This window comes from Mesoplodon bidens (genome assembly GCF_964165515.1).
Source record: "Mesoplodon bidens genome assembly, chromosome: 3".
NCBI lineage: Eukaryota > Metazoa > Chordata > Mammalia > Artiodactyla > Ziphiidae > Mesoplodon > Mesoplodon bidens.
In genome coordinates this window covers 123,580,952-123,607,034 of record NC_138178.1, presented here as the reverse complement: position 1 = coordinate 123,607,034, position 26,083 = coordinate 123,580,952, and the positions used below count along the sequence as shown (strand labels likewise).

At 39.2% G+C, this 26,083-nt stretch overlaps 1 protein-coding gene across 1 annotated transcript; it reads right to left on the bottom strand.

Annotated features, from left to right (window-relative positions):
- Window positions 1-22,127: 22,127 nt before the first annotated feature.
- Window positions 22,128-25,814, bottom strand: LOC308614704 (cold shock domain-containing protein E1-like). The gene has a single exon (XM_081229283.1). The coding sequence runs from the start codon at window positions 25,318-25,320 to the stop codon at window positions 23,017-23,019; it is 2,304 nt and encodes a 767-aa protein (XP_081085409.1). The 5' UTR covers window positions 25,321-25,814; the 3' UTR covers window positions 22,128-23,016.
- Between the last annotated feature and the right edge of the window lie 269 nt (window positions 25,815-26,083).

The window sequence follows — 26,083 nt, the reverse complement described above, 5'->3', positions numbered from 1 at the left end:
AATTAGAAAATATATTTAATGAACTGATGGATCTGGCTTAGGAGGTATCCAGGCAGAATGTTCAAGGTGTCAACTGTTTTTTGTTTATCTGTGTTTAAACTATGCATCATAATGTATGGGTAGACAAAGCTGTACTAAAGAAGGAATTATTCAATTTTCAAACAGAATTTAGAGGAACTGTGTAGAACCAGATCTGAAAATTAAATGATTTCTTATCCTTAGTTTCTCCCAGTAGAAGATACTCAAAGTAAGATAGAGCCACAGGACAAAGATCAAATCCAAGACCCTGTTAGAAAAGCATGGACTCAAGGTAGAGATGAAGCCAAGGGTGTGATTGTAAAATCTTTTTGCTAAGAGTTCAGAAACAGATAAAAGGCTTTGTAAAGTTCTTAAGTGGTTGTAAACAATAAACAATTGTTTAAACATACAATTGTTAGACAATAAGTTTCTAAGAATCTTTAACAACAAGTGTCTTAAGAATATTAAGGACACTGTCCCACAGCAGCCCAACAGGGAGCCCAAGGTAGAAAAGAACTTATCTAGAAGGAATTTGTGTATATGGCTTTTATCTAATGGAATAAATTATAAATTGACTCACAAAAAATCCACAAACTTTTTATAGTGGTTATTTTAGCTTTTACTGAGAAAACCGGACTGTACAAAGTGAAAAAAATCTTTTGGACCCTCAAACTTCTGTGGGCAGGAAGCAGGCTGAGTAGGCTACTAAGCTGCAGAAATGGGGTAGCTCTATGGAGATGGAAGAATGACTTAAAGGGCAAAACCAAGATCTCAGAGGGAAGAGCCAAAAATCATGGAAAGTCATTCCCAGGGAGCAGGGTTGGGCCCCAGTCACAAACAGGTAACATATACCCAGCTGGATTTTAGAATTTCAATGGATTGGTGACTTCCTGTTTTCTTCCTTTAAATTGATATTTATTTATTCAATTATTCTATGCCTATCCTACCACTGTATTTTGGATATGTGTGGGGCAGATAACTTGTTTCTTTAGTTTGCAGGTTTTCAGATCAAGATCTGAACCTAAGAAACTTTATGGAGCTTCATCCATACCTGGGCTTATTAAGATGATAAGATCCTGGAGATCTTAGTTCCCTGACCAGGGATTGAACCTGTGCTCCCTGCAGTGGAAGCAAGGAGTCTTAACCCTGGACTGCTAGGGAAGTCCTAGATCCTGGACTTTGAACCTCAGCTTGATGCCATAATGGGATGAGACTTTTGGAGAGTCTTGGGAAGAGGTGAATATATATTGCATGAGGAAGGGATGTAAATAATTTTTGGCCAGAGAGAAGACAGTGGCAATTTTAAAATCATTTCCACAAATTCTTTGGCATTCCTCCCATCTAGAGGTCTATGTTCTTTCTCCTTAAAATGCATGAGCTTGTGATTGCTTCAACTAATAGGATACAGCAGAAGTAATGCTTTGTGAATTCTGGGTTTAGGTCATAAAAGATGATATAGATTCTATCTTATTTGCTAAAACTCTTGCTCTTGAAGCCACTAGGTAAGAAGTCTGACCACATTGAGGTCCCATGTTGGTGAGGCTGCATGCAGGCTCCTTGTGTAACTGAGCAGGACCCTACAGGGCCTTCCTGGGGCAGGCCCTTCCCCCAAATCCTCTGCTTTAGTTCCTCTCTGAAGTACCTAGATAATAGTGTCTGATGCACATTTCCTGAGTTGTTTTACAGATGTGAAAATCTCCCACCAAATGGAAGATGTTACTTGATGACCATGAGCAAGTAACCTCCAGACTTGCTGGCGCCTAAGGATAGATAATGTGACATTGCCCTTTTACCTCACCATCAGCCAGTCAGAATTGTGCACGAGCTGATCACATACCCTGTGATCCCCTTTCTTTACCTGGCCTTTAAAAATGCTTTGCTGAGGGGCTTCCCTGGTGGCGCAGTGGTTGAGAGTCTGCCTGCCGATGCAGGGGACACAGGTTCGTGCCCCGGTCCGGGAAGATCCCACATGCTGCGGAGCGGCTGGGCCCGTGAGCCATGGCCGCTGAGCCTGCGTGTCCGGAGCCTGTGCTCCGCAACGGGAGAAGCCACAACAGTGAGAGGTCCGTGTACCGCAAAAAAAAAAAAAAAAAAAAAAAAGGCTTTGCTGAAACCCTTCGAGGAGTTAGGGTTTTTTTGGGGCCACGAGTCACCTGTTTCCTTGTATGGCCCTGCAATAGCCCTTTTTCTGCTCCAAACTCTGATGTTTCGGTTTGTTTGACCTCACTGTGCATCTAGCACAGGAACTTGCTCTAACATGTGGTCCATAGTCCCTTCCTAGCCTGGCCTTCTAGCCATCTCTGCCATTGTGCTAGATATGTAAAAGAAGCCATGTATATGAAATCAGATGAGTGAACACCTCTAAGTATACTCAATTGATGTTAATGGAGAAAAAAGGCTCACCTAACAACGTCTTGCATAAATGACTCGTAATATTGTAAAATATAATTAAATGGGTGATGTTTCAAGCCACAGAGTTTCACAGTAGTTTATTACCAAGTAATACACAACTGGAACATATGTTAATGATGAATTCTCTCTGCTTTTGTATTTCTGAAAGTATCTTTATTTTTGCCTTAATTTTTTTTTTTTTTTGCGGTACGCGGGCCTCTCACCGTTGTGGCCTCTCCTGTTGTGGAGCACAGGCTCCGGACACACAGGCTCAGCGGCCATGCCTTACGGGCCCAGCTGCTCCACGGCATGTGGGATCTTCCCGGACTGGGACACGAACCCGTGTCCCCCGCATCGGCAGGCGGACTCTCAACCACTGCGCCACCAGGGAAGCCCTATTTTTGCCTTAATTTTTAATCATTACTCATTATTATTGAAATTCTAGATGTAGAATTTAGATAGCCTTTTTCTTTCAGCACCAAGGTAATATTCATTTTATTGTTTTCTGACTTGCATTCTTTCTCTTGAGAAGCCAGTGGTAATTCTTACTGACCCTGAGTATAATATGTCTTTTTTTTTTTCTGAATGTGCTGAAGATTTTCTCTTTATCTTTGGTTTTCAGAAATTTGATTACGATGTGCTTCCCCCCCCCCATCCTGCTTTGCTTCATTGAGCTTCTTGGTTCTCTGGTTTTATGTTTTTCATGAAATTTTGAAGCAGAAAATTCCCGTTATCTTGAAAAAATGTATTTTTCTGTGCCAATGTCTTTCTCTTCCCCAGTTACACATATGGTAGCCACTTAATGTTATCTCATAATCCACGAAGGCTCTGTTCATTTTTTTTTTCCAGCTGTTTTTCTTCTCTGTGTTTGCTTAGGATCTTTTCAGTTCCCTCTCGTCAAGTTTACCTGTCTTCAGCAGAGTCTAATCAGGTGTGAAATCCATTTAGTAAGATTTTCATTTCAGTTATTGTATCTTTCCAGTTGTGGAATCTCTTTTCTTTCTTTTTGTATTTAACAATTAAAAATTTTTTTGAGATGTCCTATTTTTCCTTGATTATATTAATGTTTTCCTTTAAATCACTGACTATATTTTTAACAGCTATTATAAAATTCTTGTCTGTAAATTCATCATTTCAGTCACTTCTAGGTTGGTTTCTATTGAGGGATTTTTTTTCTTAGTTATAGATTATATTTTCCTGCTTCTCTACATGCCTAGTAATTTTTAAAGTATGCTCTTCAAAATGAATGCTATCTTGTTGTGAGTCTAGATTTTGTTGTTCTTAATGGAGTGTTTTCTTCTGGTAGACAGTTAACTTACATATCAGTTTGATTCTTTGGAAGCTTTTTTTTTTAAGTTCAATTTTGAGATAATTCTACATTTATATGCACTTGTAAGAAATAGCACAGAGAGCTCTCATGTACCCTTCAGCTAGTTTACCCTAATGGTAACATCTTGCACAACTATAGTACAATATTACAACCTGGAAATTTATATCGATAACAACCCAGTGAACTTATTCAGATTTCATCAGTTTTACATGCACTTATATGTGTGTGTGTGTGTGTGTGTACATTTAGTTCCATGCAGTTTTATCACGTGTAGATTTATGTGACTACCAACACAATCAAGATACACAACAGTTCCATCACAAGAATCTCTTGTGATATTCTTTAACCACCACAGTGGGTTTTTCACTCAGCATATTTCTCTTGAGATTTATCCAAGTTGTTGTGTGTATCAATAGTTCATTCCTTTTTATTACTAAATAGTATTCCATGTTATGGTTATACTAGAAGTTAACCATACATCTGTTGAAGGACATTTGAGTTTTTTGTACATGTTTTGGTAATTATGAATAAAGCTGCTATGAACATTTGTGTATGGGTTTTTGTGTGTACATAGTTTTCATTTCTCTGAGCTAAATACCTAAGAGTGCAACTGCTGAGTCATTGGTAACTTCATATATAGTTTTGTAAGAAACTGTCATATTTTTTTTCTGAGAGTGGTTGTACCATTTTACAATCCCACAAGCAATGTATGAGCGATCCAGTTTCTCCAAATTCTCACCAGTACTTGGTGTTATAACTATACATTTTATTTTAGCCATTCTCATAAATGTATAATACCATCTCAATGTGGTTTTCATTTGTGTTTCCCTAATAGCCAGTGATATTGAACATCTTTTCATGTACTTATTTTCCATCTGTATATCCTCTTCAGTAAAATGTCTGTTCATGTCTGTTCCCCATTTTCTAATTGGATTGTTTGTTTTCTTTCTTTCTTTCTTTCTTTTTTTTTTTTTTTACTGTTTTTGAGAGCTCTTTGTATATTCTAGATTCAAAACTTTGTAGGATTTGTGGTTGAAAAATATTTTCTGCCAGTCTTTTTTTTTTTTTTTGCGTTACGCGGGCCTCTTACTGTTGTGGCCTCTCCCGTTGCGGAGCACAGGCTCTGAATGCGCAGGTGCGGCCGTGGCTCACGGGCCCAGCCGCTCTGCGGCATGTGGGATCTTCCTGGACTGGGGCACGAACCCGTGTCCCCTGCATCGGCAGGCGGACTCTCAACCACTGCGCCACCAGGGAAGCCCTTTTTTTTTTTGTTCTGCCAATCTTTATCTTGTCATTTCATCCTTTTAACAGGGTTTTTCACAGGGCAAAAGTTTTGAATTTTGATGTGGCCCAATTTATCAATTTTTTATGTTACAAATTATGCTTTTGTTATCAAGTCTAAGAACTCTTTGCCTAGCCTTACCTCCCAAAGATTTTTCCTATGTTTTTTCCAAACTTTTAAATAATTCTGTTTTATATTTAAGTCCAAAATCCATTTTAAATTAATTTTTGTATTACATGTGAGTTTTAAGTCAAGGTTCATCTTTTTTTTTTTTTTTTTTTTTTTGCGGTACACGGGCCTCTCACTGTTGTGGCCTCTCCCGTTGCGGAGCACAGGCTCCGGACACTCAGGCTCAGCGGCCATGGCTCACGGGCCCAGCCGCTCCGCAGCATGTGGGATCTTCCCGGACCAGGGCACAAACCCATGTCCCCTGCATCGGCAGGTGGACTCTCAACCACTGCACCACCAGGGAAGCCCAAGGTTCATCTTTTTGTGTCTACATGTCCAATTGTTCTGGCACCATTTATTGAAAAAAGGCTATTCTTTCTCCACTGAAGAGCTTTTGTAACTGTCAAAAATCAGTTGGGGATAACTGTGTGGGTCCACTTCTGGGTTCTCTATTCTGTTCTGTTGATTTGTATGTCTATCCCTCTGCCAATACCACACTGTCTTTATTAGTATAACTATGTAGTGATATAGCTGTATGGCATGCAAAAAAAGTTAATAGACCTGTCACTGCTGTCCTTAGAAAGGTCTGCTTCCAAGGTTGGCCCTTGGCTAGCATCTGGAAATTAGGATTTCAGGAGGACTTTCCTAACTGATAATGACCACCCTAACTGATAAGAGTAGCTCATTGTGCCTAAACTGTGTAAACAATGATGGTTTATGCTGAACACCTGCTTTCCTTCTGCGACTCTGGAATTTTGGATTGTTAGGCAGAGTGTGCTATGTGACTAGTCCCCATTAAAAACCTTGGCACTGAGTCTCTAATGAGATTCTCTGGTAGACAATATTTCACATGTGTTATCATAACTTGTTACCGGAAAAATTAAGCAAGTCCTGTGACTCTAATGGGAGAGGACTCTTGGAAACTTGTGCCTGATTTCCTCCAAACTTTGCCCCATGCACCTGTTTCCTTTGCTAATTTTGCTTTATATCTTTATGCTGTAATAAATCATAGCCATGAGTATGATTATGCTGAATCCTGTGAGTCCTCCTGGCAAATCATCGAACCTGGAGGTGGTCTTGGGGAGTCAACACAGTAAGCCTTAAAACTGGATAGAGTGATTCCTCCCACTTTATTCTTCTTTTTCCAAAAAAATATTTTTAGCTATTTTAAGTACTGTGCTTTTCTGTATAAATTTTAGAATAAGCTTGTCTATGTCTACCAAAAAACTTCATGGATTTTGATAGGAATTGCATTAAGCCTATCAATCAGTTGGGGAGAATTATCTTTACTATATTTAGTCTTCCAGTCCATGAACACAGTATGGCTCCTATGTATTTAGGTCTCCTTTAGTTTCTTTTCTCAGCATTTTGTAATTTTCAGGATACTGATTCAGTACACATTTTGTTAGATTTACACTTAAGTAATTGGTTTTCTTTGAAGCAATTGTAAATGGTAGTATTTAAATTTCAGTAAAAACAAGTATGAAGCTTGTTTTTAAGTATTATTAAGGTGGTATAAAGTGGCCTTTTAGGACTAGATTAGCCCTACTCTAAAAGTGTATTTTTATGAGGTCTCTAATGAATGCTGCAGGATTTTTAGTAAGGTCTCTCCACTCTGGAGATCAGACTCGAATGGCTCCCAGACTTAGGTGAACTCTAGTAGTTGTTCAGTTCACAGCAGCCTGGTTGTTATACTTTTTCCAGTAGTGGTTCTTTGTGCAGCTTTGTAGATTCTCTGTGTGTGTGTGAGTATACCTTAATACTTGGCAAAAATCTCAAGGGAACCCAGTGCAGATTTCTGAATCTCTTTCTCTGGTCAGCTCCCTTCTTTCTGGTACTTTGCCTTACAACTTCCAGCAACGTTGTCAATTATACCTAGTAAAACTGGAAAAAAGATAACATTAATAGTCAGATATCATCTCCATTGATTTCTTATTTATTTATTTATTTATTTATGGCTGCGTTGGGTCTTTGTTGTTGCGTGCGGACTTTAGATGCAGCGAGCCGGGGCTACTCTTAGTTGTGGTGCGCGGGCTTCTCACTCTGGTGGCTTCTCTTGTTGAGAAGCACGGGTTCTAGGTACATGGGCTTCAGTAGTTGTAGCTAGCGGGCTCTAGAGCGCAGGCTCAGTAGTTGTGGTGCACGGGCTTAGTTGCTCTGCGGCATGTGGGATCTTCCCAGACCAGGGCTTGAACCCGTGTCCCCTGCTTTGGCAGGCGGATTCTTAACCACTGCGACTCCAGGGAAGTTCTCCATTGATTTTTTTATACTCTCCTCCCTACCCTGCTGATGAGATCCCTGTACTTAATTTGTTTTATTGAGGTATAATTGACATAACGTCATATTATTTTCAGGTATACAACATAATGACTTGGTATTTATATATATTGCAAAATGATCACCACAGTAGTCTAGTTAACATCCATCACTATACACAGTTAAAGATTTTTTCCCCCTCTACTTAATTTTTCAACAAGAGTGTAAGCAGAACTGGAAATACCTTCTTGTCAGTCTTCAATCCTAGAAGAGATTGACTGAAGGAGTATAATCATGGTCAAGCTATAGAAATTACCTGATTACTGCTTCGTCCCTCTGTGGTGATCTGTCTCCTGATTTTATACCCAAGGTGATCCCAGTGATGTTATATGATCACTAGTTTTCCTTTTTATTTGAAGTCCTTAGAGGGGTCTTCCTTTAAGACATGATAATATGAAACAGCAAAAATGCAAAGATGCCCACAACTGCTCAGGATATAAAGACTGTAGAACACCTGTCCCTTGACATAACATATAAATTATCCTGTGGCAGTGATTGGCCTAAACTTTGCTGAACCATGATGTCATAATGCCAGTTTTAAATGAGTATATTCAGATGTAAAAGAATCATTATGACATTGCAAATGGCCAAAAAATGCCCTGCCTGTCCCACCACACTGCCTCACAGGATTGTCCAAGAGACTCCTGGCCAGAGGTTTCTTATATCACCAACTTGAAACTGAGCCTTGATGTCATTGTTTTAAAAAGGTGCTTTTTCTTTGCACTTGGTAAAATATATTAGTTTACCAATTTGTACTGGTACAGATATAAAAAGATGGAGATGTAAAGAGATGTAGGAACATGGCTTGACCTTGCTGTGTGCCATTTAATACAGAAATTTGCATTAGATGTCCATGACTACCCACTCTGGTTCTTATGCTGGTTTCATGATAGAGAAATAAAGGAGCAGTAAACCTGTATATATATACCCCCCCACACATTTGTGATTATAATACTCCTCCCAGTAATGATTTCTATCAGTAGAATTAAGAAAAATCAATAAATGCTATAAAAGTGTTTAAAAAATATTCTACTGATTTTTCTATTGGGAGCAACAGAGTTTAATTGTGGTCAGTGTGGGGAAACCTACCTGTTTCCTTTATAGGATTCTAGACTGAAAAATCCATGCAATTCAAATAGGAGAAAGCCAATTTAGAATTTGAAGTTTGTTTTTTTTGTAATAGAATAGATTAGTGGTTGTCCATACTGGCTAGGCCTCAGAATTATTTGTGGAGTTAAAAACAAAAATACAGATGTGAGGATTACACCCCTAAAGATGCTGAAATAGTAGTTTTTAGGGGCCTAAAAATAGTAGGTTGGGACCTAAAAATCTGTATTTTAAAAAAACTTTTTAGGTAACAGCTGTGTTTCCTGGTTTGAGAACGACACAGAGATCGAATATACATATTAATTAGTAAGAAGAGTTAGCTTGAAACAAGCCTGTATTAGTCAGGACACTTTGGTTATAAGCAAATGTCAGAAAACCAAACAAGCTTGAGCAAAGTGGGATTCACTGGCTTTGGTAACTGGGAAGTTCAGGGTGGAACTGGCAGGAGTGCTCCAAGACACTCTACTGGGACTCAAATGATATTAGCTTTCTCTCTCCTTTCTTCCTCTCTACCAACAGGTCCTTCCATGTGATGGGAAAGGTGGCTTCTGACAGCTGTAAGCTTTCATTTTTATTGTTCAGGACTCAAAAGGAAGAGACATTCCCTCTCCCAGTATCTTTACATTAAATTGCATGGATGGACTCTGGCCCTGCTTGGCTCATGTAACTTTGACCAGTCACTGTGAAAAGGAGGATGGTCATGTGATTAGCTGGGGGTCAGACAGGGCCCTGTGATGACCAGTTTCATCAGAACCACATAGGAAGGAGAAGGGGCAGTTTTTCAGTGGAAGAAAGTATGCTGGGGAGGACTTCCCTGGTGGCGCAGTGGTTAAGAATCTGCCTGCCAGTGCAGGGGACACGGGTTGGAGCCCTGGTCCGGGTAGATCCCACATGCCATGGAGCAACTAAGCCCGTGCGCCAAAACTACTGAGCCTGTGCTTTAGAGCCCATGAGTCACAACTACTGAGCCCACGTGCCACAACTACTGAAGCCCGCACACCAGAAGCCCGCTCTGCAACAAGAGAAGCCACCGCAATGAGAAGCCCGTGAGTAGCCCCCGCTCACCACAACTAGAGAAAGCCCATGTGCAGCAACGAAGACCCAACACAGCCAAAACTAAATAAAATTTTAAAAAAAGTTATTACAAAACAAAATAGTGACTATAATAGTGCTGTACAATATATCCTTGTTGCTTACCTTTTTTTTTTTTTTTTGCGGTACGCGGGCCTCTCACTGTTGTGGCCTCTCCCGTAGCGGAGCACAGGCTCCGGATGCGCTGGCTCATGGGCCTAGCCGCTCCACAGCATGTGGGATCTTCCCTGACCGGGGTACGAACCCGTGTCCCCTGCATCAGCACTGCGCCACCAGGGCAGCCCTCTTCTGCCCATTTTTTGATTGAGTTGTTTGTTATTTTGATATTGAGTTGTGTGAGCTGTATATATTTTGAAGATTAACTGCTTGTCAGTCATATCATTTGCAAATATTTTCTCCCATTCAGTAGGTTGTCTTTTTCTTTTGTTGAGGGTTTCCTTTGCTGTGAAAAAGCTTTTAAGTTTAATTAGCTCCCACTTGTTTATTTTTGCTTTTATTTCTTTGGCCTTAGGAGACAGATCCAAAAAAAATATTGCTAGGATTTATGTCAAAGAATGGTCTTCCTATGTTCTTTTCTAGGAGTTTTATAGTTTCAGATCTTACATTTAGGTCTTTAATCCATTTTGAGTTTATTTTTATGTATGGTTTTATGGAATGTTCTAGTTTCATTCTTTTACATGTAGCTATCCAGTTTTCCCAGCACCACTTATTAAAGAGACTGTCTATTCTCCATTGTGTATTTTTGCCTCCTTTGTTGTAGATCAACTGATCAGAAGTGAGTGGGTATATTCCATTCCATTGGTCTATATGTCTGTTATTGTGCCAGTATCATGCTGTTTTGATTACTGTAGCTTTGTAGTATAATCTGAAGTCAGGGAGGGTGATACCTCCACGTTTGTTCTTTTTTCTCAAGATTGCTTTGGCAATTCAGGGTCTTTTGTGATTCCATATGAATTTTAGGATTATTTGTTCTAGTTCTCTGAAAAATGTCTTCGGTGTTTTGATAGGGATTGCCTTAAATCTGTAGATTGCTTTGGGTGGTATGGACATTTTAAAAACATTTACTCTTCCAATCCAAGAGCATGGGATATCTTTCCATTTCTTTGTATCATCTTCAATTTCCATCATCAGTGTTTTACAGTTTTCTGGGCATAGGTCATTCACCTTCTTGGTTAAGTTTATTCCTAGGTATTGAATATTTTATTCTTTTTGATACAATTTCAGTGAGATTTTTTTTTACTTTCTCTTTTTGATACTTAATTCTCAGTGTACAGGAAAGCCACAGATTTCTGTATGTTAATCTCGTATCCTGCAAATTTACAGAATTCATTTATTAATTCTAATAGTTTTTTGGTGGAGACTTTAGGGTTTTCTATATAAAGTATCATGTCATCTGCAAATAGTGACACTTTTAGTTCTTCTCTTCCAATTTGAATGCCTTTTATTTCTGTTTCCTGTCTGCTGTGGCTAGGACTTCCAATGCTATGTTAAATAGAAGTGGTGAGAGCAGGCGTCCTTGTCTTGTTCCTGATTTTAGAGGAAAGGCTTTCAGCTTTTCATCATTGAGTATGATGTTAGCTGTGGGTTTGGCTTAAATGGCCTTAATATCTTGAGATATGTTCCCCCTATACCCACTCTGATTTATGATGAATGAATGTTGAATTTTGTCAGATGCTTTTTCTGCATCTATTGAGATGCTCATGTGATTTTTATCCTTCCTTTCATTAATGTGGTGTATCACATTGATTGATTTGTGAATATTATACCATTCTTGTGTCTCTGGAGTAAATCCTACTTGATCATGGTGTATGATCCTTTTTATATATTGTTGGATATGGTTTGCTAATATTTTGTTGAGGACTTTTGCATCTTTGTTCATCAAAGATATTGGCCTGTAATTTCCTTTTTTTGTAGTGTCTTTGTCTGGTTTTGGTGTCAGGGTAATGTTGGCCTTGTAGAATGAATTTGGGAGTATTCCATTCTCTTCAATTTTGGGAAATATTTTGAGGAGGATAGGTATTAGTTGTTCTTTTTATGTTTGGTAGAATTCCCCTGTGAAGCCATCCAGTCCTGGACTTTTGTTTGCTGGGAGATTTTTTTTTATTACAAATTCAATTTCACTGCTAGTGATCGATTTGTTCAAGTTCTTTGTTTCTTCTTGTTTCAGTCTTGGCAGGTTGTATATTTCTAGAAATTTGTCCATTTCTTCTAGGTCCTCGAATTGTTGGCATATAACTGTTCATAGTATTATTCTCTTAGGATATTTTTTATACCTCTGTAGTATCAGTTTTTATTTCTTCTCTTTCATTTCTTATTTTATTTATTTGGGTCCTCTCTCTTTTCTTCTTGGTGAGCCTGACTAAAGGTTTATCAATTTGTTTATCTTGGTTTCATTGATCTTTTCTATTTTTGGTCTCTATTTTATTTATTTCCTCTCTGATCTTTGTTATTTCCTTCCTTCTGCTGACTTTAGGCTTTGTTTGTTCTTATTTTTCTAATTCTTTTAGGTGGTAGGTTAAGTTGTTTATTTGAGTTTTTCTTGTATTGCTGTAAACGACCCTCTTAGAATTGCTTTTGCTGCATCCCATAGATTTTGGAAAGTTGTGTTTCAATTTCATTTGACTCAAGGAATTTTCTGATTTCCTCTTTGACCCATTTTTTTTTTTAGGACAATGCTATTTAGTCTCTATGTGTTTGTGTTTTTCCCACTTTTATTCCTGTAATTGATTTCTAGTTTCTTAACATTGTGGTCAGAAAATATGCTTGATTTAATTTCTATCCTCTTAAATGTGTTGAGGCTTATGGCCTCACATGTGATCTATCCTAGAGAGTGTTCCATGTGCACTTAAAAAGAACATGTATTCTGCTGTTTTTGGATGTAATATCCTACAGATATCTATTAAGTCCAACTGGTCTATTGTATTATTTAAGACCACTGTTGTCTTATTGATTTTCTGTCTGTATGATCTGTCTGTCCATTGATGCAAGTGGGGTGTTAAAGTCCCCTACTATTGTTATATTATTGTCAATTTCTCCCTTTATGTCTGTAAGTATTTGTTTCATATATTTAGGTGCTCCTTATTGGGTACACATATGTTAACAATTGTAATATCCACTCCTTGCATTGATCTCTTTGTTATTATATAATGTCCTTCTTTGTTTTTCTTTGTAGCCTTTGTTTTAAAGTCTATTTTGTCTGATATTTCTATCCCAGCTTCTTGTCATTCCCATTTGCATGAAGTATCTTTTCCCATCCCCTCACTTTCAGTCTGTGTGTCTTTAGCTCTGAAGTGAATCTCTTGTATGCAGCATATAGATGGTTCTTTTTTTTAATTTATCCAATCAGCCACCCTATGTCTTTTGATTGGAGCATTTAGTCCATTGACATTTAAAGTAAATTATTGATAGGGATGTACTTATTGCCATTTATTACTTGCTTTCTGGTTGTTTTTGTAATTCTTATCTGTTCATTTTTCTTATTTTTGTTTCTCTCCTTGTGGTTTGATGACTTTCTTTAATAGTATGCTTGTATTCCTTTCTTTTTAGTTTTTGTATATCTATTGTAGGTTTTTGATTTATGGTTACCATGGGGTTTATATATGTTGACCTATAACTATATCTACTTATTTTAAACTGGTAGTCATTTAAGTTCACATACATTCTAAAAGATCTACATTTTTTACTTTCCTCCTCCACATTTTGTGTTTTTGATGTCCTATTTTAAAACTTCATGTTTATCCCTTAACTGTTTATTGTAGTTACAGTTGCTTTTACAATCTTTGTCTTTTGTCTTTGTAGTGGCTTATTTAAGTGGTTGATCCTCAGTCTTTACTTTATATTTGCCTTTCCTAGTAAGATTTCCCCTCTCCTATAGCTTCTTTTCCACTTAGAGAAAACCCTTTAACATTTCTTTTAGGGTTGGTTTAGTACTGATGAACTCTTGGTTTTTTGCTTGTCTGAGAAGTTCTTTATCTCTCCCTTGATTTTAAATGATAATCTTTCTGGGTACATGGGGCCTTCTTTAACATTAAGCATTTAATTGTATGATGCAAAACTGTTGGGGTCACTGAATGTCAAGCAGGAAATTTGTTTGAGTTCTTGTACAAGTTAAGTGTAGAATATACCTGTTACAATTTGAAAAGTGTATCTTCTCTTAACCCTGATTTTCATGTGTGGTAGGCAGCCTCCTAGAATGGCTTCTAATGATCCCCTCCTCTTGGTATTCACATGCTTGTGTCATCTCCTCCTGTGAGCTGCACCTAATGACTTGCTTCTAATGAAGAGAATATGCAAAAGTGGTAGGATGTCACTTCCAAGGTTGGGTTATAAAAGACTGTGACTTCCAACTTCTTGGCACTTTCTTGCTTTTTTTGCTTTCCTTACTTTGATGAAGGAATCCCCTTTTCTGCGCCCCTTTGTGAGCATTTGTATGTCCTAAATGAGTGCTTCCAAGAATCTCCTTGGAGGAGGATGTCATCAATGTAATGTCATACCTGTGGTCTTCAAGAAAATTGGATGCAGTTAAGATCTTGCTGGCAAAGATAGTGTGTGATATTAAGGTTGTTGAGATATCCCATGAGCTGCTGGGTAAAGGCATATTGTTTCCCTTTGGGGGTAAGGCACCTGAGAGGATGTTGAAATAGACACTGAACAGCATATATTAGCTAAATTTGTAACAGCAAAATATTTACCAGTTGTTGATTGGATAGAGTCAGTAATTTCACTAATATTGTGTATAGGAGCCTTGATGAGTAGGACCACAGCATTTAAGGTTGTGGTAATTCACCATGAGGCACTGTTCATTCTTTCCAAGTTCAAATATGGGCAAAATTGGACTGTTAAATGGAGAAGCAGTGAGGATAATCACCCCCTTCTCTAAATAGGTCTTGTATGATGCATTTTGATCATTGAGTACTTTAATTTTCAGTAGGCCATGTTAACTATTTTAACAGAGGGAGAGAAGATCCATGGTATCCTACTTTTATCAAATGCCAACAACTTAATTTAATTTTAACTAATTACTCATTGGGTCAGAGCATTCATGCCCATTATATTATATTTTAGGGCGATGCTAAGGCTGTGGGGATTTTAGGCAAGGCAATAGTTCCAATGGTTAAGGTGAGGCATACTTATTTGTCCCCTATTTTATACTTGGTAACTCCCCTAAGAGTATAGGGGGTATCTTGTTAAAATGCAGTGGGATCCCTAATATTGATAAGTTCATGAAAATTTGCCAGTTGGTGCACTTTATCAGGTACTGAGTTAATTCAGAACCTGTGTTATATAAGCACAAAAGCCAATCAGTGCCCTTTTATCTTTTGTTGTATAAATTCTTTTGGTAAATTTTGGATTTTCATTTTGGTCAAATTGTAGACCTTTGTTTCAGTTTTTTGTTTGTTTGTTTCCTTCCCCCATATCCAGGCTTCTTTCTTTTTATTTTATTTATTTATTTATTTATTTTTGGGGTGTGTGTGTGTGTGTGTGTATTCGTCAATGGCAGGGGACATTCCTCCAACCTGCTTGTACTTATGAATTTGTTTTTCCAGAGAACCTCAAATCAGTATAATCAGGGTTAGGGGTTTCCCCTGTGGCAGTGGTTGTTTTATAGGGTTTAAGGACTCCAGTCTTAAGTCAGGTTTGAATTAGCCCCTTTGCTGTGTCTCAAGGATGCCATGGGTGTTTTTTTCATTATAACCCTGAGGATTAACATCTTAGTTATGACACAGGCACATGCAGCACAGCAACAGAAGTATTTAAAGGTCCTGGTGTGCAATTTGCTCTTAGGAGTGAGGACTTCAGCACATCATATAATGGCTGTTTTTTCTCTGTTCTCTCCCTCTCTTTCTCCCTCCTTCCCACCCTATCTGACTGCATAATGACTGTTCTTTCATGTGTGACCACCATATCTTGCATGCACCATATCAGTCTTTCCCCTGAGCACTTTATATATTGGACACAGTGTCTGGCTGAGATACCACCAGTTGGTAACAGGGTAAGAATCTTTCCCCAGAGCTTAGGATCCGTCACAGCTTCATTCTAAGACACACAGTTCTTATTTGAATTTTCAAACATGCTGAATTTTGTCTATATTTGAGATCCTACAATCTCACCTCAAGCTCATCTTGGTAATAACTGATTCTAGAATTATGCCTGAGGCTGCTGTGTGTCTTGGATAATGTCTTGACTTTTACAAAGTTTCTCCTTTTAGCCTGGTTATTCCCTGCAGAACCTACTGGGCAGATCATTCTCCAGGTCTTGGCTCTTTCTCCTTCTCATGTTGCCACAAATGTACCTTCCTGCTTGTGCTCCAATTTTAAACTATAATGTTAGTAGCCAACATTTAATATGTATCACACTACACTAAGAGTTTCTAATATGTAATCCAAATGCCAACCGGTGTGGTAGTCTTTTTTTTTTTTTTTTTTTTTTTTTTTGCGGTACACAGGCCTCTCACTGTTGTGGCCTCTCACGTTGCAGAGCACAGGCTTGGGACGCGCAGGCTCAGCGGCCATGGCTCATGGGCCTAGCCGCTCCACGGCATGTGGGATCTTCCCGGACCGGGGCACAAACGCATGTCCCCTGCATCGGCAGGCAGACTCTCAACCACTGCACCACCAGGGAAGCCCGGGGTGGTAGTCTTGACTCTTGGATATCTAGATAATATTATCTCACATCTCCATTTTACGTCCTATGGAAGCCCAAAGCTCTTCCCATGATAGTACAAATTCTTGTGGTTCTTGATATTCCTCAAAATTGTGTGCTTAGTTCAATTTATGGATTATCTTACTAGCACATGTGTATGTTCTTGCTCCATGCCGTGACCCAGATGTAAGAATTAACTCTGCACTCTTGGGACTTCCCTGTGGTCCAGTGGTTAAGACTCCACACTCCCAATGCAGGGGGCCCAGGTTCGATCCCTGGTCAGGGAACTAAGATCCCACATACCACAACTAAGCTCGCGAGCCACAACTCCTGAGCCTGCACGCCTCAGCTAGAGAGCCTGCAATTAGAGAGCCTGCGTGCTCCAACGAAGAGCCTGCATGCAGCAATGAAGACCCAGTGCAGCCAAAAATGAATAAATAAATAAATTAATTTAAAAAATAGGGCTTCCCTGGTGGCGCAGTGGTTGAGAGTCCGCCTGCCGATGCAGGGGACACGGGTTCGTGCCCCGGTCCGGGAAGATCCCACATGCCGCAGAGCGGCTGGGCCCGTGAGCCATGGCCGCTGAGCCTGCACGTCTGGAGCCATGCTCCGCAACGGGAGAGGCCGCAGCAGTGAGAGGCCCACGTACCGCAAAAAAAAAAAAAATAAAATAAACTAACTTAAAAAAAAACCCTCTTCACTCTCAAAGGCATTTTGATGTACAGTTGACTTCACTCAAGAATTGGGAAGGATGAGGAAGGGTTTATATGTTAGCAATGCAAGAGTTCTAATTAAACACTAGACATTCTCCTTTCTTAGAAAAACTTTGGCATCTTCAGCACTATGACTTTTTTCTAAAACTTTTTATTTTGAAATAATTTCACACTTTCAGAAAAGTTTCAAAAATAACACAAAGTGTTCCTGTACGTCCATGGTTTTCCAAGTCTTCCTATAGCCCTTGATTAACGGATTGTCTGGGATTGTTGAAAAAAAGAACTAACAGTTTTTGAGATCCTGACAGTCACTGTGTTAAACATTCTACACTTGAAAATGTAGGCAGATTAGAGCTCCTTTGTATAAAGTCTCTATTTAAAAAGAACCTCAAATAAGTGATTAATTTGTGGTGGTCTTGTAGCTTAAACACAGGACTTTGAGGGACAGAAGGACTGCTGATGTTCTGAGGCTTGCTTTTGGAGCAGGGGAGATGGGAAGTGGGGGAAGTGGTAGAGGACATTGTTGGCAGCAGGATGGGGGGTAGAGGAAGTGAAATCAGCAGCATCGGTGGTGGTGGTGCACAGGCAGTGCGGATGGTAGAAGAGAAATGTTTGTTACAGTCTGCTTTCCTCAGAAAGCAGAGCCAGAGGATAGAACTTGGATGCAGGTAATTTATTTGGGAAGTGGTTCTTGGAAGCAGGAGAAAGAAGGGTGGTGTTTGCTTGAAATGGCAAGCAGTGGGGCTGAAGTTGAGTCTGAGGTCACAAGGAACTGTCCATCATTGTTATAACTGAAATCAGAGGTGGGCCTTGAAGGTGAAACCTGGACCCTGGAGGCATTTACTGTTGTCCACACAGTACTGTGCCCTTAACACAGCTCATATTCACATGTATCCCACATTAAGTCCATGGTTTCACTGAGTCTTCAAGGAGATGGCTCCCCTCAACATCTATGTCAGACAATATAGTAGGCTAGAAGAACAAACTTTAGTCTCTGCTTTTGCAGTGGGTCAAAAGGTCATGACTGATATTTTTTTCTTCTCTACCACCCATTCTTGATTTCTCTTAGTCAGCATTTTGTTGGGTGTCACTTGCTTACTTGGCAGGGTAATCCACACAGATTCTGCCCCTTGGTTGTCTTGCTTTCATCAGGTATTGGTTGCTGCACTTGCCTGCTTGCTGTTATCACTGGACATGAGAGCACCAGAAGACGCAAGTTGATATCCCAGGTACCAATATACATCTCCATGCCCGCATTACATAGCAGCAATCCTGGTTCTCATGATAATCAGAGTCCATGGCCCCTGCTACATAGTAACATCTTTCATTGTCTGCTGGCCCACTGACGGGTAAGGCTCCCAAAGTGATCAGGTTGCTAATTGTAGTTTCAGGTTCAGTGCAGTCCTTGCCATGCCCCCTGGTGGAAATAAAATCCTCTGACAACCAGAACCTCTGAGAACCAATTAGAGGTTGTGGTTCTTGATATTCCTCAAAATTGTGTGCTTAGTTCAATTTATGGATCCAACCTCTAATCAGAGAGCCCAAGATGGTGGGAAGGGAAGAACACATTCTGTACGTGGAGTCGCTAGGAGTGATGGATGGATGGACCAATACCACATCCACTCCTTGGTCCTGTACCCATGTATTCAGCTATAGGGGTGTAGATCTCTGTATCAGTCACTGGTTGAATTACACGTACTGCATCCTGGAGGACAGTACCCCTGTATTGCAGAGTATCAACCCTGAATTTGTGTCTCAGCTGAACTTTAATAGGATGCTCTATAATTCTTTTAGTCTAAGTTGCTTCTGGGTGAGTCTAAGCTCACCCAGAACTTTCCCCCAAAGTTGCTGCTGAAATTAAGGGTAGGCTGAGGGAATGTGACTCAGGCTTTAAAGACATCTGCTATAGGGGAGAACTGTTGGTATTTAAGATGACCAGAAAAGTTTTGAAGGCTGCCTTAATTTTTGCCTGGGGAAGGATGTTGATCTAGCCTCACAGATGATGATTTTCCCTACCTTTATTGAGTAATGATTGACAAAAATATTCAAAGGTATTTATTTATTTAAGGTATACAACATGGTGTTTTAATATATGTATACTTTGTGAAATGATTACCATAATCAAGATAATTAACATATCTGTTACCTCACATAGTTACCATTGTGTGTGTGTGTGTGTGTGTGTGTGTGTGTGTGTGTGTGTGTGTGGTGAGAACACTTAAGGTCTACTCTCTTAGCAAATTTCAAGCATACAATATTTATTATTAACTATAGTCACCATGCTGTACATTAGGTCTCAGAACCTACTCATTTTATAACTGAAAGTTTATAACCTTGACCAACAGCACCTCATTTCCCTCAGTCCCCAGTTGCTGGTAACCACCATTTTAATTTCTGTTTCTATGAGACTAGTTTTAGATTCTACACATAGGTGAGATTACACAGTATTTGTTTTTCTGTACCTGGATTATTTCTCTTAGCATGTGTCCCCAGGTTCATCCATGTTGTCACATATGGCAGAATTTCCTTTTTTTTTTAAGGCTGAATAATACTCCACTGTGTGTGTATGGTGAATGGATAAAGTGAGAGTGGTAGTTCACATATCGTTACCCATTATATACCACATTTTCTTTATCCATTCATTCAATGGCAGACATTTAGGTTGTTTCCATATCTTGGCTATTATGAATAATGCTGCAGTGAACATGGGTGTGTGGGTATCTTTGTACCTTTGAGATACTGACATCATTTCCTTTGAATATATACCCAAAAGTGGGATTGCTGGATCATATAGTAGGTTCTATTTTTAATTTTTTGAGGAACCTTCATACTATTTTCCATAATAGCTGTATCAATTTACATTCCCACCAACAGTGTATAAGGAGTCCCTTTTCTCCACATCCTTGCTAACATTTTTTATCTTTTTGATTTTTTGATAATAGCCATCCTAATAGGTATGTGGTGATAGCTCATTGTGGTTTTGATTTGCATTTCCCTGATGATTAATGTTATTGACCATCTTTTCATATACCTGTTGGCCATTTGTATGGCCAACAGTCTTTTTGGGAAAATATCTCTTCAGGTCTTTTGCCTATTTTTTAATGGGATTATTTGTGTTTTTTGTTTTGTTTTTGCTGTTGAGTTGTACCAGTTCCTTATATATTTTGGATATTAATCCCTTACCAGTAATATGGTTTGCAAGTATTTCCTCCCATTCTGTACACTGCCTTTTCATTTTATTGTTTCCTGTGCAGAACCTTTTTAGTTTGATGTAGTCTCAATTATTTATTTTGGCTTTTGTTGCTGTGCTTTCAGTGTTATATGTGAAAAATCATTGCCAAGACCAATGTCAAAGAGCTTTTCCCTATGTTTTCTTCTAGGAGTTTCAGGTCTTATGTTTAAGTCTTTAATCCATTTTGAGTTGATTTTTGTGTTTGGTGTAAGATAAAGATCCTATTTCATTCTTTTGCATGTGGATATCCAGTTTTCCTAGCATCATTCATTTCCCCATTGTATATTCTTGATGCCTTTGTTGAACACTATGTGTGTGGATTTATTTCTGGGCTCTTTCTTCTGTTTCACTATTCTATATGTCTATTTTATGCCAGTTCCATACTGTTTTGATTACTATAGCTTTGTTATATAAATTGAAATCAGGAAGTGTGATGCTTCCAGCTTTGTTCTTCTTACTCAAGATTACTTTACTATTCAGGATCTTCCGTTTCCATGCAAATTTTGATTGATTTTTCTATTTCTGTGAAAAATGTCATTAGATAGGGGTTGCAGTGAATCCCACAGATCATATTTTAAGGACTAGTGAGTGACAAAAGTAAAATTGCTTTCTGATTATACCCCAAGAGTCCTTCTTGTTCAGTGTGACAGTTATGCAATCAAAGCCATTATTCACAGTTCACAAAACCTTTGTCTCAGTGTTAGCATGATTGTGAGAATGGGAGATATACGAGTGGCCTGAGGTGAGCAAAGGTGATGCTGGGCAGGACATGAAAACCAGCAAAGCTAGAATCTCTTTGGAGTCATTCTTTGTCTGGTGATCTAAAGGTGAATGCCAACTTGCTTGCACCTTGTTCTGCCTCCCATCTAAAGATTATTTTTGTTTGGTAAGAACAGACATCATGAGATAAAACCTGTCTTTGTGAGTTCAGGCTGCTATAACAATGTACCATAGACTGGGTGGCTTATAAACAACAGCAATTTATTTCTCACAGTTCTAGAGGCTGCAAGTCAGAAGTCAGGCTGACAGTGTGGTTCAGTTCTGGTGAGGGCCCACTTCCTGGCTCATAGATGGCTGTCTTTTTGCTGTGTTCTCACATTAGAAAGGGTGAGAGAGCTTTCTGGGATTTCTTTTATAAAGGCACTAATCCAATTTGAGGCCTCCATCCTTATAACCTAATCACCCCCAAAGGTAGCACCTCCTAATACCATCACACTGGGGATTAGTGTTCAACACATGAATTTTGGAGGACAAAAAACATTTAGTCCATTACAATACCTTCAACTAAAACTAGGTAATACAAATGCTAGATAAGTTGTAGTTACCCCCTTCCCACCAAAGGAGGAGGAAAATGGAGGAAGAACAAGAAAAGAGTGACTGATTTTGAAGTTGAAGGTATAAGAAACAGCAGAATCCTGCTAACCTCCCCACCTTCTTCCCAGCTTAAAAAAAACTCTTTATGCTTGGGGTTTGTCCCAGATACACAGGCCCTGAATGGAAAATCTGAACATATGTGTAATATCTAAAGGGACTTACAGGTTTTAAAAATTCACTAATATATCAGTTACATGAAAATAATCAACTTTACTTTCTCAATCTTAGAATAACGAATTCATGCTTAACATGGCATCTGTTATGGTGGAAAGACTTTAAAATTCCTTGTGCTCCCTGCTCTGCAGTGTGGTGGTGCCTGAGAAGTTAAACAAGCTGAAACACAGCAACATCAAGGTTGAGTGGAGTGTAGGAAGGTATAAAATGTCCAGAAAAAATTGACTCCATGATACATTTCAACAACCACTTCACCTTCCCATGCCTCTTTTTTTTTTTTTTTTTTTTGTTTTTCAGGCACAACTTTTTAATTATTTTTTGTTTGTTTTGTTTTGTTTTGAAATCAGTAAAAGAAACTGGGTCCTAGAAGCTGCAGTGATCTAAGCAGCAGCAAGTTTGTGCATTCATCCTTTTGTTTTTCTTTAAATATGTTTAAATTATCACACTGCTGGCACACCTCATTTGCATGAAATTCTGCACCATATATACTAATTGTGGTAAAGTTACACCCCCCATCCCGGGGGGTGGGGGTGGGGAAACTACCCTGGAAGATAATTTTCACTGAAATCTAACCAAACTTCATTAAGTGGACTGTGACAAGATTATAAATGATATGAAAAATAACATTTTAACATTTGGCCATCAACTTAAAAGAACTGGTTTGCCTATACAAATTTTTGTAATTTTTAATATATTCTATCATCATATGGTCCTCAGAATTAAAGCATAATGAACAGAAAAGGAAAAAGAATGCAACTGAGTGCTAAGGCAGAACACCTTGCCAGAAGTAATGAAGGTAGAGTACATACTAAGTATCAAGTGCAGAATTTCAGAGGGCCAACAAGGTAACAGTCTATATTTTTCACTTACACAGGCAGAAGTGGATTTTGCAATTACCAGTTGCGTTAAATGCACCAAATAAAGCTCCTAATATTGATTCTATAAGGCGCCACCTTAAGTTTTCCAGGCTGCAACTGTGCATAATTTTAAAATGGTTTTCTTAAATTTATTTATTTTTTTAAACATAACACGAGGAAGGTATTAAAACTGGTGTAATAGCTCAATAGAATAAGTATTCCAGATTTTGGGAGGGATGAAGAGGGAGATATTCAGAACCCTTCACCAGAATCCCCCCAACTTGATCATAGTGGATTAATGATGTGCTTTGTGGATGTGGTTAGTCAATGACACCAGCTTGACGGATCTTTCTTTCGGCAACAAATCCCATTGAGTTATCTGGTCCCCTTGGCTGACGAAGAACCATTAGGCGAGGAGCACTGGCATCATCCAGGGTGATGTTCTTCAAGCGATTGACCAACCTATCAGGTCGTGGAGCTGCAACAGCCTTGGGGCCCTCGCAGACTCGCCAAACATTACAAGCACTGCACTTGCCAGTGCGCTGATTAAAAATCACTGAGAATTCCACCTCATCTCCTGCCTGTAGCTCAATGCCATCCTGAACTTCTTTCACATGGAAAAAGAGCTTCTTGCTATCTCCTACTTCATAGTTAATGAAGCCAAACTGATCTTTCACACACTCCACTGTGGCCCTACGCAGGGGTGTGATGTTGTAGGCCATAGTCTGTGCATTTTGGCCCAGGACACACAACTGGAACTTGACGCTCTCCCCTTTCTGCAGGCAATCCCCTTTGTTGGCCATCCCAACTATGCCAAATGGATAGACCTCACCTTTCATATCCCCTTCGTCCATGATCTCAGTCATTCCTTGGTACTCAGTCTGTGTTGGATCGACACTCCTCAAAGGGCGAATAACTTTACCAGAGTAGATGGTGGGATCAGCTTCCTCAGTAATGCCGTTCACTGAGTGTGTTTTGTTCACTTTTTCTGCACTGACTTTGTTGCCTTTTCCTTTGGACAAGCTGTACTCGACCATGTCCCCCAGTTCCAGGCTATCAACATCACCAGAGAACTCACTGTAATGGAAAAAGATTTCCTTATCATGATTGGCTGTTTCAATAAATCCAAAATTATCCTTCAAAGTTGCCACATAACCCAAGAGCCTCTTGGAGTTGGAATTACGACCTAAGAGTCGCACACAAGTTGCAATCTGCTGTCCAGGCCTCTGTTTTTCACTAATACTAAATTCAACCTTGTCTCCTATCTGAGGAGAATTAGATCCTTCCACGTCCTTGGCTTGAAAAGCAATAGTCAATTTCACCCCACAATCATCATAAGCAATAATACCATCCTCAGCCTCCTTTTCTTTGCCTTTATTTGGGCTAGTGGTTTTAGGATTGGAAAAAGTGGCTTCTTTTTCTACAGTGCCCAGAAAATGATGATCTGAATGGGAGTGGAATGAAACTGTGCCCTTGGGAAGTTTTTTAATCCTAATAGCATGATTTCTTTGGGCAGAGAGCATATCAGGAACCACAGTAAACTCTACTTCATCTGCAATATGGAGCTGGTTCCCATCCAGAATTTCACTGAAGTGGAAGAACATACGAGCATCGCGATCCACACACTTGATGAAACCAAAACCATCTCTCATGGCAGCAATTACACCCATTTCTCTGGCTTCATTAGTGAACTGAAATGTATTTGATAGAACTTCTATGTTGGTTGCTCGTTCTAATTTGTCACGACGGTCTGTTGAAATATTAAACCTAACATGGTCGCCTTCCAGCAGGGTCACCTTGGATTTCGTATCTTTGTCTCCAAAGGGAAGTTCTTTAGGAATCACAAAATCAACTTTGATGCGTCCTGGCAATGGGTCATTCTGGTTTTTACTGGGTACTTTTGGGATAACTTTGGTTACAGTTCCTTCAAAATGTTCAATGCTGATATCTTCAAAAATGACTGTTCCTTGAGGCAATAGTCTGACATCTGTTGCAACTTCTTTACCATTTCTGTCCTTGATTGTGAATTCCACATCATCTCCAGGCTGCAAGGCTTCTAAGTCACCCTTAAATTCACTATAGTGAAAGAATATCTCCTTTACAATATCACCTCTTTCAATAAAACCAAACGCATCCTTCATGGCACAAACTACTCCCTGACAGCGAGCTGGTTTCTTTTTCAACAGCATAATATTATGAGCACTTACAGCACCAGTATGTTTATTGTTATCAATTACAAAGTTTATTTTATCTCCTGTTTCCAGCTGAACGTTCCCTTCAACATCTTCAGGGGTGTAAGTCAGATAAAACACTTCTTGTCCATTAATTCGTTCTTCAGGGAGGATTTCTTGTTTTATCTTCACCAGTTTAACAGCAATGGGTTTCCCAGTCCGCCGGTCAGATGATACTTCAAATTCAACATCATCTCCTACTTTTAAGTCCTGCAGGTTGCCATTATACTGTGAACAGTGGAAGAAAAGTCTAGCTTGACGTTCTGAACACTGAATAAATCCATAAGAGGTTAGTAGTTTTTCAATAACCCCAGTTTCACGCAGTGCTGCTGAAGTACCATTGGGGTACCCATTATGCCCATTGTTGTGGAGAAGATTTGGATCAAAGCTCATCTCGCAGTGATAATCAAATATTGCACTTTTAGTAGTATTTGCTGATTCTTCTTTTTCAGCACACGTTTCAAAGGATGAAAGTTGCTAGTGTTAAAAAAAAAAAAAAGAAAAGAAAAGAGAGAGAGAGAGCGCGAGGGCGAGAGAAAATGACCTATCAAGCTAATAAAGAATACAACTGCTGCTGCACCAGGCAATCTCACAGTACAGCAATGAAGAAAACAAAGACTACTAGCAGCGTTGGGAAGTGCTCTTTCAAAGCTGTTGAGTAGGCACAAACTTCTTGTTTCAGATCAAGTGTTGTGTCTTCAACTTAAGTGTACTCTTCTTTGGTCTTGTTGGTTGTTTCGAGGTTTGTTCCTTGCCTGATCTGAACTTGAAGCAGCAGTTTCAGGTGGTAAAGTCTGTTCTGTTACACTTCATACCCAACAGCTCAGCGCCCCCTCTCCAGCGCCGCCATAAGCAGCACGGCCCGGTACGTAGGAATAAATCTCGCTTCTCTCCCCATGCCTCTTAACAGTTTGAGAGCTTTTGATTAACTCTTTTTTGATCACTTTATTGGACTGTAATAGCACTTAGAAAAATCTATGGCACTTTACAAATGTAAGATAATATTTTGCCAAAGTACCATGTGAAGGAATTGGAAGACATGAGAGAAGGTGGTTGCTAACATGCTCTTGGGCCAAGAAGGAAGTTGAGTTAATTGACTCTTATTCATCAGAAGAAAAAAAGTTATTTATAACTACAACTAACTGACAGCACCTGC